The following is a 12153-nucleotide window of genomic DNA, read 5'->3' as shown; positions in this document are numbered from 1 at the left end:
TTGCCTTTTCACTCTATTGATTGTATCTTTTGAAAGTGAAAGTTGCTCAGTCGTGTCCAACTCTTTTGTAACCCCATGGACTATACAGTTCATGGAATTCTCCAGGCCAGAATACTGGAGTGGGTAGCTGTTCCCCTTTCCAGGGGTTCTTCCCAATCCAGGGATCAAACCGAGGTCTCCCACATTGCAGGCGGATTTTTTTATACCAGCTGAACTATTAGGGAAGCCCTGTTTCTTTTGAGGCATAGGCCAATTTGTCAATTTTTGCTTTTGGTGCCTATGTTTTTGGTGTCATATCCCAGAAAATCACTACTGAATCTAATGTCCTACAGCGTTCCACCTATGTTTTCTTCTTGGAGTCATCTTCCTGGCTCTTACATCTCTCTAGGTACTAGAATATAAATTCTTGAGTGCAGGAATGTGTTTCTTTTTCACCTTTTGATCTCCAGCACCTAGCACAGCACATGACAGCAGGAACTCAGCAAATATTTGAAGCAATAATGAATTGCTTTTCAAACTTTAGGAAGGATTAAAAGGGGGTAATGAAAGAGACACGTGTACCCCAATGTTCATCACAGCACTGTTTATAATAGCCAGGACATGGAAGCAACCTAGATGTCCATCAGCAGACGAATGGATAAGGAAGCTGTGGTACATATACACCATGGAATATTACTCAGCCGTTAAAAAGAATGCATTTGAATCAGTTCTAATGAGATGGATGAAACTGGAGCCCATTATACAGAGTGAAGTAAGCCAGAAAGATAAACACTGATACAGTATACTAACGCATATATATGGAATTTAAAAAGATGGTAATGATAACCCTATATGCAAAACAGAAAAAGAGACACAGATGTACAGAACAGACTTTTAGACTCTGTGGGAGAAGGCAAGGGTGGGATGCTCAGAGAGAACAGGATTGAAATAAGTATACTATCAAGGGTGAAACAGATCACCAGCCCAGGTTGGATGCATGAGACAAGTGCTCAGGGCTGGTGCACTGGGAAGACCCAGAGGGACGGGATGGAGAGGGAGGTGGGAGGGGGGATCGGGATGAGGAACATATGTAAATCCATGGCTGATTCATGTCAATGTATGGCAAAAACCACTACAATATTGTAAAGTAATTAGCCTCCAACTAATAAAAATAAATGGAAAAAAAACCCAACCTGTCATGTAGCACGCTTTCAGCAGAAAGGACCACAATGTGGGACCTCACCTATGTATCCTTTGAAGGGTTGTCACAATGGGAATAGAAAGTCATTATATGGTTTCAGAGACCAACTGGTAAGTTAGAGGAAGAAAAATATGAATTCAGCACTAAATGCCCTAAGAAACAGCTGTGCATGTGGAAGGGGATGCTTTACATAATGGTGAACACCTTGACACTGCCTAATCAGCTAGCTATTCATTCAGGAAAACTGTAAAAAATGAATCCTCCCTGAGTACTCTTCTGAGAGGCTCTAGGATCCTGTACATAGGTATACTATGGGTCCAGTCCTTTTTATAGTTGTCTTATGTATATAGTATACTGTTTTTAGTTCTGACTCCTACATACAAAGTAGAATAGTGTTGCTTATCAGCCAATTCTGCAAGGATTTACCTGCTACAGTTGCTGATGAACAGTACACTCTGTGCTTCAGACAGAGGAAATTAAGGTGAATAGGATGAAGCACTCTTTGCTTCAGATGGAGAAATTAATTTGATAACAGGATGCTCTGTGCTTTGGACAAGCTGGTCCCTTACAGTTAGATGTGTATCTTAGCAAGAATTTTAATGAACCCAGATTCTTGCATCTTCCCATACACAGAAGAGCACTAAAATTATTAAGATGTCTGCTCTTCGTGACTAGCAGTAATCTTTTACCAAAATGTATACTTGACTGCATGTATTCCCTAGCCCAAAAGTCACATATATACTTGAACCTCCCCATTCCTCTTCAGAGCAGTTCTCTCAGAGTTACTAAGAAGCTGTTTCCTAGGCTACAGCCCTTACTACGGTCCCTGAATAAACCTGAAACAACTCCTATGTTGTGTGTATGTTTTTTCAGTCAACACTTCTGAGACTGAAAAAAAAAAAAAAACATTTACTGATCTTTTTATAAAGTGGAGATGTCAAATACGGGACTTTATTGTGAGAAACTAAAGGCTATATTGATTCAGGTTTTTGAGGTTTGTAAAATTGTTCTAATTTCAGTTGTCATTAGCACAGTAGCCCACTTCTTTGGAGCACAAAAAGCAGGTAGGTGGGCCAAAAGAATTTTTTATTTTTACTATGATCATACTGGAAGAGGAATTTTATCTAACTGCTTAAGAGTAAAACATCTTTTTCAAAGATTTTAATAGAATGTTTTTTTCTCCCATTAAATGCAAATGGAAACTGCATGGACTACACATAGGGGGCAATTCTCTCTGACACTGAAGTGCTCCCTTCACAAACAGTACTTTCTAGGTGGGAATTAGTAACAAGAACTATGCCAGTGTTGGACTGGAAAGAGGGCATCTTGTTCCCTCCCAGTTCTGGCTCTATCTCCTCAACCTGAGAAAATATACTGCGATCAAGAATAAAGAGTCCTTCCCACTTTTCTTTTCCTTCTAATTTTGGTACACTGCATATGAAATTAAACAGTAAGTAAAAAATGGGCTTCATATATATCTTACTTGTTTAAACTTTACACTTGATCTTAGCCAAAAGGCCGAGAAGCGATACTTGTTTAAATTTTGATAGTAACTTTGCTTGTTTTCACTTACAGATTTCAGGACATTTTGAAATGGCATTTTGAAGTTGAATCTTCAAGTGCAGATAATCAAGTGACAGGATGTAAAAGTCAGCAGAGAGAGGAAAGGAAGGAAGTGGCAAGAAATGAAAGGAAGCAGAGGTAGGAAACAGCATGGCACACCGGGAATTCTAAGTTGTTGGGACAGCTGGAGCACACGGTACAATGGGGAACTAGTGAGGAAAAGAGGCTAGAGAGGCTGGGCTTCCCCCATTCCTTTGGCAAAAACCCCCATCTTTATCTCTGAATGAGACTCAAAAGAAGACTTGGAAAATAGTCAATTTAAGAGATGGATAACTGGATTAGCATCCCAGGATTCTACTGACCTTGGACTCTCTCTGGTCTTCTTAGGGGGACAATGGGTAAATAAAATGTGAAAGTTCCCAGTGACAGCTAGATAAACGTTGGCTGATTGGAATGTGCTGCAGATATTAGGCAATCTGGGGTCCTGGTTAAAGTGTATGAAGTACTCTCAAGGTAGGGGGAGGACTAGATCGGGCTGGGAAAAGAAAAACACTTAAGACTGTTCACACAGGAAGGTTTAAGGAGTGACCCTATTGAATCTGGAGTACTTGCTTTTAGAATAAATGAACTGCAGAAGATATCCTTAACTCAATGTAAGAGCAGAGTGGTTTATAGTCTCTACTGACAGGCCGAACAGTTCATTAAATATTCTGTCTTTGTGAGTATTGTTGATGCATAATCAGCACCTCCTGGAACAAGGTGTACAGAATGGGGATTAGTGCACACCATTTGCTTGTGTGCACACCAATAGGAAAATGGAAGAGCTGGAAATAATCCAGAAAGTTTTTTGTGCAGAAATACAAAATGGTATTTTATTTATACTTCCCTTAGCACATGATCTTAATTATGCTTTATAGCCTGATGATGGTTATCATAGGCTACAGATAATCATGCTGTTGATCAGACTCCCTTCTTGTGTAGAGTAAGCACAGCTATCTCAATGACAATTTTAAAAGGGGAAGGTGAGATTTGTTTCAGATGTATTTCACTGCTTATGGAGGACAAGTGGCTTCTCACCACGGTGACAATCAGGTTGCTAGGCTGGACAAGGCCAAGTTTACAAGAATGGTCCTCCCACAGATTTACTGAAATGAATGGTTCATGCTACCAGCAACTTTCTTTAAGTTCTCATTAATTTCCCATGAAATAATTGCTTGGAATACATCCAAGCAGTTCCTTCACTCAGTGCTTCTTTGTCTTGCCGACAGGAGGGCCAGTCAATACTGAAACATACAGTTTGAACCAAGCATATGTGATACCCACTGCACAATACACTGAGGTCAGTAACAAAGGGACAAACGGGTACTTCAGGTTCCAGGAGGTGAAAGGGAATACAAATTCACAGAAGACTTCCAGAGGTCCCAGGCCAAGGAGGTAGAAAGTTTCCATCCAATTAAAAAGAGGTTTTTCTTTTCTGGAGAAAAAAGGAGAGAAGTCTGACTTTAGATGAGTCATTCTGCTTTTGCAAACATTTCTCAACTAAAGCTGCCCAGCTGCACTGTCTTGATGTGAAGTGCAGCTAAAGCCAGAGTCAAAAGAATGCAAAAAATTTCACATTTAGAAAAAAGTGATAAAACTATATCATTCTATTAACTCAACAACCCGAATTATCCAATCATCATCTATGCTGGAGTTGCTGAGGGAGAACTAGCTATGCATTTGGAAGAGGAAAGGGGGCTGGATGCTGTGACATTGGAATAAGAATATAGTAAACAGTACATAATTTTTGTTTGGTAAAGTCATATAAAATGTTAACTATTTTTGATTGTAATTAAGTAGTATTAAGTATATTGATAATGTATAACCATTACCATCGTCCACTTTCAAAACATTTTCAACACCCCAAAAAGACTCTTTGGAGGCAGTAAAGCAGTAATAGCTTCCTATCCAGCACCACCGCCACTCCCACAGGTCCCTGTAACCACTAATTCACTTTCTGTCTCTATGAATTTGCATAGTCTAGATATTTCATGTAAATGAAATCATACGATATTTGTCCTTTTGTCTGGCTTATTCAGAGTGATGGAATATGGGTAATTTCTCCTGCTATTGCTGATATCTTGTAATGTTGTGATATTACCACTAATACTTAAAAAATTAAAATGTAAAATTCTTAATCATTTAGGAGTAAACATTTCACAAGAATAAAAAGAATTTTAAATGTACTTCTTTAGATTACCTGAACAGAGTCTTCAGTGAGGAAATACTATAGATGGTAAACAGTAACATGAGTAAGATTTTAATGGGAAGTTCTGTTAAAAGAATAAAAAGGTACATATGATAATTAAGTTGGTAAGAGGAAGGTTTATGATATTTAAGGGAATATAATCATAATGACACAGCTATATAGTGCTAGGAATGCTTTTTGAGCTTAACTGCATTTTTGTGACATCTAAAGATACTGAGAATTAGGGATATATTGGAGGTTTTATTGAAGAGAATGGATGAGCTCTCTCTTTCTAAGAGACTCTAAGGTAGTTTAAATCAGATAGCATTGATCTGTAGGTTCTGATGTAAAGACATGACAATCAAATAGATCTCTCTTAAAAAGAAGCTATTTACCTGGTGCAGTGAAGAGCAGAGGGAAGAGGGAATAATGTCCTGTTGTGGTCAGAATCAGAAAAATCGAAGCATCTACTGCTTTTCCCACCGATAAGAGGCTAAAAATAAAAATTCTTATAATAATTCTTAGTGTAATTAATTAAAACATCAAATGAAGCTTATACTTACAAATAGTTATATATATATATATATATGTAATATTATTTCTAGAACTGGCTTTGCATAAAATAACATACTGATCTTTGCTACAAGTCTAATTCCACTGAGAATATTAATTTTTTTAGTGGGAAACTTGAAGCAATACATAGAAGAATGTACCACACTGGATCATGGAACATTCAAAAAAGAACCTTCTCTCTCTGAGTAACTACCTCCTCAAAGAAAGGAATATTATGGGGTTGGGAGCTGCCTAATGGTGGTAGGCAGGGAAACTAGACTTGAAAGTTTTATTTCCAACCCTATAGCTCTTCTCTGGGACAATGCCCCACATGTGCTGGTGTTCAATTAGAATTCTAACTAAAGACATTAGGAATTTTGCCCTATTTTTTACTTTGGAAATTCCAAATTGCTAAATGAACTCAGACAAGACATGTACTGACCTGACATATTCGCTTAATGTTCTTTCAGAGCTTAAATGATGTCTCTCAGGATTTAAGAAAAAGTTTAAGAAAAGGGCTAATTCTATTACCATCTATGTAATTGGGTTTCAGTTGTATACAAAATGGACACATTGTGCTTTTTTTTTTTTTTTTTAAGCATGGCACAGTGAAAAGAACTTAAGATTCACCATGGTAAGATTCAGGTTAAAGTCCTAACCCTGCTATTTGCTAGCTGTGTGACTTTGGATAAGTCAAACTCTGAGCCCCAGTTTCTGCAGATATAAAGACAGGGGATAATCATTTATCCTAATTATCTTATAGGCTGTTGTGAGGCTCAAAGAAGAATACAAAAGCACAAAACAAAATCCCAACAAACAACAAAAACAGTTCTGAGAACTCTGAAGTGCTGTGTGTATGTCAGGTATGATTCCATGGTGGACTCACTCCTTACTGTGACTAAACAATAGCCAACAAGGAACTGTGGGTGTGATGACATCAAAGGCCATGTTTTTCTTCATACTCTGCTGCCATTCAAAATCCAGCAGTAACAGGCTGGTACCATGACACCTAATCACCACAGGACCCCTTACCAAAAAATGCAGGAACAATACGGGCAGTTGTGCATGCCTTAGAACTTTCATAGGTGCAAGGATCCCAAGTTAAGCATCCCCATTCTGTCCAGGTATAAGTCTGTTCCCACACGTCTTTGCCTATCCCACGGAACATGTCAAAGTACAGATCAAACGGAAAACAATAGGGTCACTGTGAAATATGCCAGAGTGCTGACTAAGTGAGCTTACCTCATTGGGAGAACTGCGAGGAGAATGGCTTTTTCATGGACATGCCAACCAAACATGAAGGAGCTCAAGGCACAAAGAATTAGACATCGGAGAAAGCCTCTGGGCCCTTGAGGTTTAAACCAAAGACAGAAAACAGAGGGCTAGAAACAACAGGCAAAGATAAAACTTCAGTATAATTTAAAATAGGCTTTACTGAAACATCGTTAGGTGAATATAATTTACATCATCTCTGAAAAACAGTAGCTCATTATTCTCCATCAAACTGAGATAGTTTGCTTTGTGAACAGTCCACCAAAAGTTAACATAGAAACACTACTCAGAAAAAGGCATTTGGAAACATATATTTAACTCATTAAAATTAATTTTACTCATTGAAATTAATAAGGAAAGATAATTAAGTTCTAGGATAGCCAGTATAACCCCCTATTACACCTTCATAATTAGTTAACTAATAGTCATTGAACTTATTAGGTCAAACTGTAAAAGTTCATCGATATTGTGGAGCTAATAATAAATTAAATCTTAGCATATTAATAAACAAACACCAGGGACTTCCCTGGTGGTCCAGTGATTAAGACTTTGTCGTCCAATGCAGAGGCTGTGGGTTCAATCCCCACATACCTCGTGGCCAAAAAACCAGATCACAAAATAAATAATTTTGTACCAAATTCAATAAAATTTTAAAAATGGTCCACATCAAAAAAACTTAATAATAAGCAAACATCTAACTCTGTGAGTTGGAGGAGTGTAATTTACAAGCAATCCAAGGCCTTCCACATGCAGCTTACAAGGCTGAAATTTTAGGAAAAAGTTTAACCTCAGTTAGAATACGTGGATAAATAGGCCAACAAAGTTTAATTACCTACTAGTACTGCCATGCAATTAAGCGGGGTCAGGTGTCTTGTGAGTAGGCTTGATTATTCAGAAACAAAAATTAAAACTGAGTGTAATTAGATATGACTGCATTATTTATATTGACTTCTACTAAAATTATATCATGAAATTGAGTTCATCATGATCACTAACAAAAACAACTTTGATGCCTATAACAGCATCTGACTCATATAAGATCCTTTTTTTTTTTTTTTTATTTCTTGAAACATATAAGATTCTTATTTGATGCTCAAACAGCCACTGTGACTATCTCAGCTCATTATCAAGACAAAATATCCAAGTGGTCCAGAAAAATTTAGACTTTTGATTGGGTCGCACGGATGAAAACAAGAACCTTCTGTCCTTACTACACTGTCCTTTTTCTCCACGGTGTGGTCCAAGTTCCCTCCCCTGGGCTTTTCATTCTTCATCTGATGGTGAACAGATGGTCTGTCAGCCTCTCGTGAGGACCTCTCTCAAAGACGCTTTACTAGTAATCCTTCCTTAGGGTGTTCAAAGTTATCCTGAGAATTGCTAGGAAATGCCTCAATCTGCAGCAGGATTACAGCCATGGAATTTATCCTACGGTTGGGAAGACTTGAAATTCAACCAGCCACACAAAAGAAAAGGACAGAAAACTCAAAAAACGAGGACCACGTGTGAATTCTTACCAACATGGCAATCAGAGTGCAGATAAAGGTGGCCAAGGGCGTCACTGAGGGAAGGACTGTGTGTTGGAACTGCTGAACTAAACCACTTGTCATTGAGGCCTTGGGAATCTTGTTGGGGTCAAGAAGTTTCAGTTGTAAACCTACAGAGCAAATAGATATTTTGTTTTGTTTTGATCAATGGCACACCATGTGTTATGTGGCTTCCTTGGTGGCTCAGCTGGTAAAGAATCCTCCTACAATGCCGGAGACCTGGGTTAGATCTCTGGGTTGGGAAGATCCCCTGGAGAAGGAAATGGCAACCCACTCCAGTGTTCTTGCCTGGAGAATCTCACGGACAGAGAAGTCTGGTGGGTTACAGTCCCCGGGGTTGCAAAGAGTCGGACATGACTGAGCAACTGACACTTTCATACCGTATTTTACCGATCAGTTCCTTGAGGGAAAAAACAATATGCTACTAAATCTTATAGACTGCTTCAAGGTCAAGATTTCATTAACTCAGTCCCACAATATTCTACCTAAAATGCCCCTGGTTTACAGTGTGGTTATCTGCACTGGAACAGAAAAGCTCACTGGCAGGTAGTATGGATAGCAATTTGCTCTCATCTCTAAAATGAAGCAAGCTTTCTCAAATACTACCATGTCACAACCCAGCTTTGAATCCTTCCTTGACTGGGATAAAGTCCATATTCCCAAGCATAGACCACAGTATCTTCCATGATGTAGCACCTCCCACCTTGCCAGACTCATCTGCTTTACCTTGTTAAATAAAGCTTGGCTGCAATGAGCTGACATACCCCTCAAGACACCCGTGTCCCTTTGCACAGACTACTCCTTTTGCATGGAATGGCCTACTCACTTCATAGAGCTAACTCCTAATTCACTCACCTAAAAAAGCTCCTAACTCAGGACATAAAGCTGATTTTCTTGTGGGCTAAGGTGGTCTGTTACACACGCTGCGCTGTATCTGTTTATATGTTCATTTACTCTCCTATACAGGGTTCCTTAAAGGCAGGAATGACAATTTATTTCTATGCCCAGCATATAACATTCCAGGAAATACTTACTAAACGAACCAAGTCTGAAGATAACAATGCAAGCCCCAGCCCGAACAAGCTAACAGAAGTCAAAGACGGTCTGAGCACCTGAATGGCCCCATCTAATGCCACTGAATATTAGTGAAATGTGAGAAAAGTGTAGACTACTAAAATACCTGGTATTCATTCACCTCTTCCCTTTTCACTTCAGCCTGCAGATTCTCTCTTAAAGCTAATAATTACCTGCCTGAAACAGAACTGCCTAACCTGCCAATGGCTTTCCATTCACAACATCCTTGAGGAGACAGATATACAAGATGAGGTACAACAGTTTCCTGACTCAGATAAGGCAAGCAGCCCCTGTATCTCATATTATGCCAGTCATTTAAAGTTTTTAGAAGTGTCAAGAACTTACTTTATAAGTTGCCATATATATCAAGGCTGGGCTCAGTGGGTGAGTGAGAATACCAAATTATGATTTCCCGCAAGTACATGTCCAAAACAGTAATAGCAGCTGCCATGCGTTAAGCACCTGCCATATGCCATGGGCTTTGTAGCCGTTACTTTTAGCTCCTTGAGGCACAAAAAATGAGTGCCTAAAAAAGATGACATGCCTAAGGTCACACAACTTAGGTGGAAGAATCAAATCCAGTACTGTCTGGTTCCAAAGTCCCTGCTACTGACAGCCTGGCATGTCTTTATTGTTGCATTTGCTTCTTACAATAAGTTGTTACATTTTAAAGATTGTAAACAAGCAACAAAACACCTTACGTGGCCTGCAAAGCCTAAAATATTTACTGTCTGTCCAGTTACAGAAGCTTGTCTGCCCTTCTCTTGATCTTGCCATTTCCCGTCAGGCTAGGCTGTATTCACAGATGAAAGAATGTGAGTTGTTCTACAGTTAGTTATTTTCAGAACTGTCTGAAGGTATAAATTCCTTTTCATCACATCTCAAACTTAAAAGCATAGCCTAAGTTTTCTCTTTCTTTTCATCTCATGCTGAATGCATGCCTACCATTTCCCCTATTGCTTTAATACCCAGAATCATAACTTACACATTCTTAAAACGCTTCTTCACATTTTTAAGTTTAAAAGTAAGGTTATAACTGCTGAAGAACGTTTTACTTAAGGTAAAAATTACCTTTTAAAAATGTCTAAATATTTCATTCCCAAGGAAAGGAACAACAATCTCACTGCCACAAAGAGCTTTTATAAGCAATGTAGTCTGTTTCCTGCTCTGGAGTCTCAGTCTCAGAACCACTTCTCTGTTTATCCTGAGAGCTGAAACGCGGGGTTGGAGAACAAACAGTTCAGCCTCATTCACAAGACAAAGCAGGGTTTTTTTTTCCATTTCTCAATGTGACTAGCTCTTGCAATCTTCACAGTCTAAGTAAGAAGGCTTAGGGAAGTCCATGCAGGTCTGGGGGTTAGGACTCAGTGCGTTCACTGCTGGGGCCCGGGTGGATCCCTGGTTGGGGAACTAAAGACCCACAAACCATGTGCAGAGACCCGACCCCCCACCCCCCCGGCCAAAAAAAAAAGGTAAGAAGGTTTACTACCATACCGATGACGGACAGCACTTTATCCAAAGCACTGTACAAAGCCCAGAAGTTTGGAGCCCAATATGCGTGGCAGAGGCCCCTCTTGAAGGGGAAGAGTCGGGAAAAGACTTGAGGCAGTTGGTTCTGTTGAAAAGAGATTAAACAGTGATCAATCTTTTCTAAATTAAAAAAGACAACTAGGGTACTATCTGTGGCATTGTGTGAAGAAAGTTATGAGGTCTGAGTTTGAGTATTTGTTCCTTCAAGGAAGGAATTATGTGATCTGAGCAGTTCACAGAACTTCTTGTTGTCCAACCTTGTCATCTGTCATGTGCAACAAGGTATATCAAAGTACTCTGAATACCAGTCCGATGCTGTGTATAATATATAATACAATAATGGAAGAACTGATAAGGGGCAAAGGAGAACACAGACTGCAGCTTCACCAAGTTTACTGAAGAAATGGGGACGATGCAGAAGGCTTGACGAGACAATGCAGTGTTTCCCAGTTTTAGCAGCAATTAAAATTAACAAGTTGAATTCAGTGCAAGGAGAGAAGCAAAAAAAGGAAAAACACCTGCTGAACATCTGTAACATATTAGGCACTTGAGAATGTCTGCTGTCAGTGACTGGGGAAGCACTGAGGACTGACTTGGGGTCACAAATAAAACATAGCAAACAAGCAAATAAACAAATCCAGAAATCTGTGAATACTCACTAGCAGCTCTGTGTGCGGGTGCGTGTTTGTGAGACATATTGTTAAACACACAAACGTATGCACACACGTGTTTGCATAGGCCCAAAAATGTCTGAAAGAATACCACCCTATCTTTGAGGAGTCACAGTTGGGAGGAGTGAAACAGGAGTAGTTGTGTTTATTTTATATATCCCTGGCTTTATTATTTTTTCTAAATAACAACAAACATGTCTTCTTTATAACAAATAAAAGACTTACCAAGGCTAGAAAAGGACCCAGCGAAACAGCAGAAACTAGGAAGACAATCAGTCCCAGGGAAATAAGGCGGACAAAGCTGAAGCTGTTCCATCGGATGGATCCATCTACAGAAAAGACCATTATTAACCAGGAGCATGGAGAGCCACAGCTTATATAACATGACCAAATTAGCAGTAGCCCATGACAGTATACCAATCTTTATGATGTGGCAAGAACACAGAAAAGAATGGGTTTTTACCCATTTTTATAGGATCAATAGTTGAAAGATATCTGCTGTGCCTCATAAAACCCCCTCAGAGGACTTCCCTGGTGGTC

At 39.2% G+C, this 12153-nt stretch overlaps 1 protein-coding gene across 7 annotated transcripts in view; it reads right to left on the bottom strand.

The window, feature by feature from the left end:
- Positions 1-1088: 1088 nt before the first annotated feature.
- Positions 1089-12153, bottom strand: part of ALG8 (ALG8 alpha-1,3-glucosyltransferase) — a 28265-nt gene continuing 17200 nt past the window's right edge. For 2 of the 7 annotated variants that reach the window (XM_065937077.1, XM_065937081.1), the window contains exons 7-13: positions 11839-11942; positions 10907-11027; positions 8309-8448; positions 6765-6904; positions 5366-5463; positions 4983-5055; positions 1089-4217 (exon numbers count right to left, since the gene is read on the bottom strand). In XM_065937077.1, the coding sequence (XP_065793149.1) occupies positions 3986-4217; positions 4983-5055; positions 5366-5463; positions 6765-6904; positions 8309-8448; positions 10907-11027; positions 11839-11942 (908 nt within the window). In that variant the 3' untranslated portion in view covers positions 1089-3985. Of the gene's footprint in view, positions 4218-4982; positions 5056-5365; positions 5464-6764; positions 6905-8308; positions 8449-10901; positions 11028-11838; positions 11943-12153 lie in introns of those variants that run through there. The other 5 variants (XM_065937082.1, XM_065937078.1, XM_065937083.1 and 2 more) reach the window with 5 other exon arrangements.

The sequence above is a fragment of the Muntiacus reevesi genome, chromosome 5 (assembly GCF_963930625.1).
Source record: "Muntiacus reevesi chromosome 5, mMunRee1.1, whole genome shotgun sequence".
Lineage (NCBI taxonomy): Eukaryota > Metazoa > Chordata > Mammalia > Artiodactyla > Cervidae > Muntiacus > Muntiacus reevesi.
Note: the sequence above shows the minus strand (reverse complement) of the source record. Positions and strands in the feature narration are given on the sequence as shown.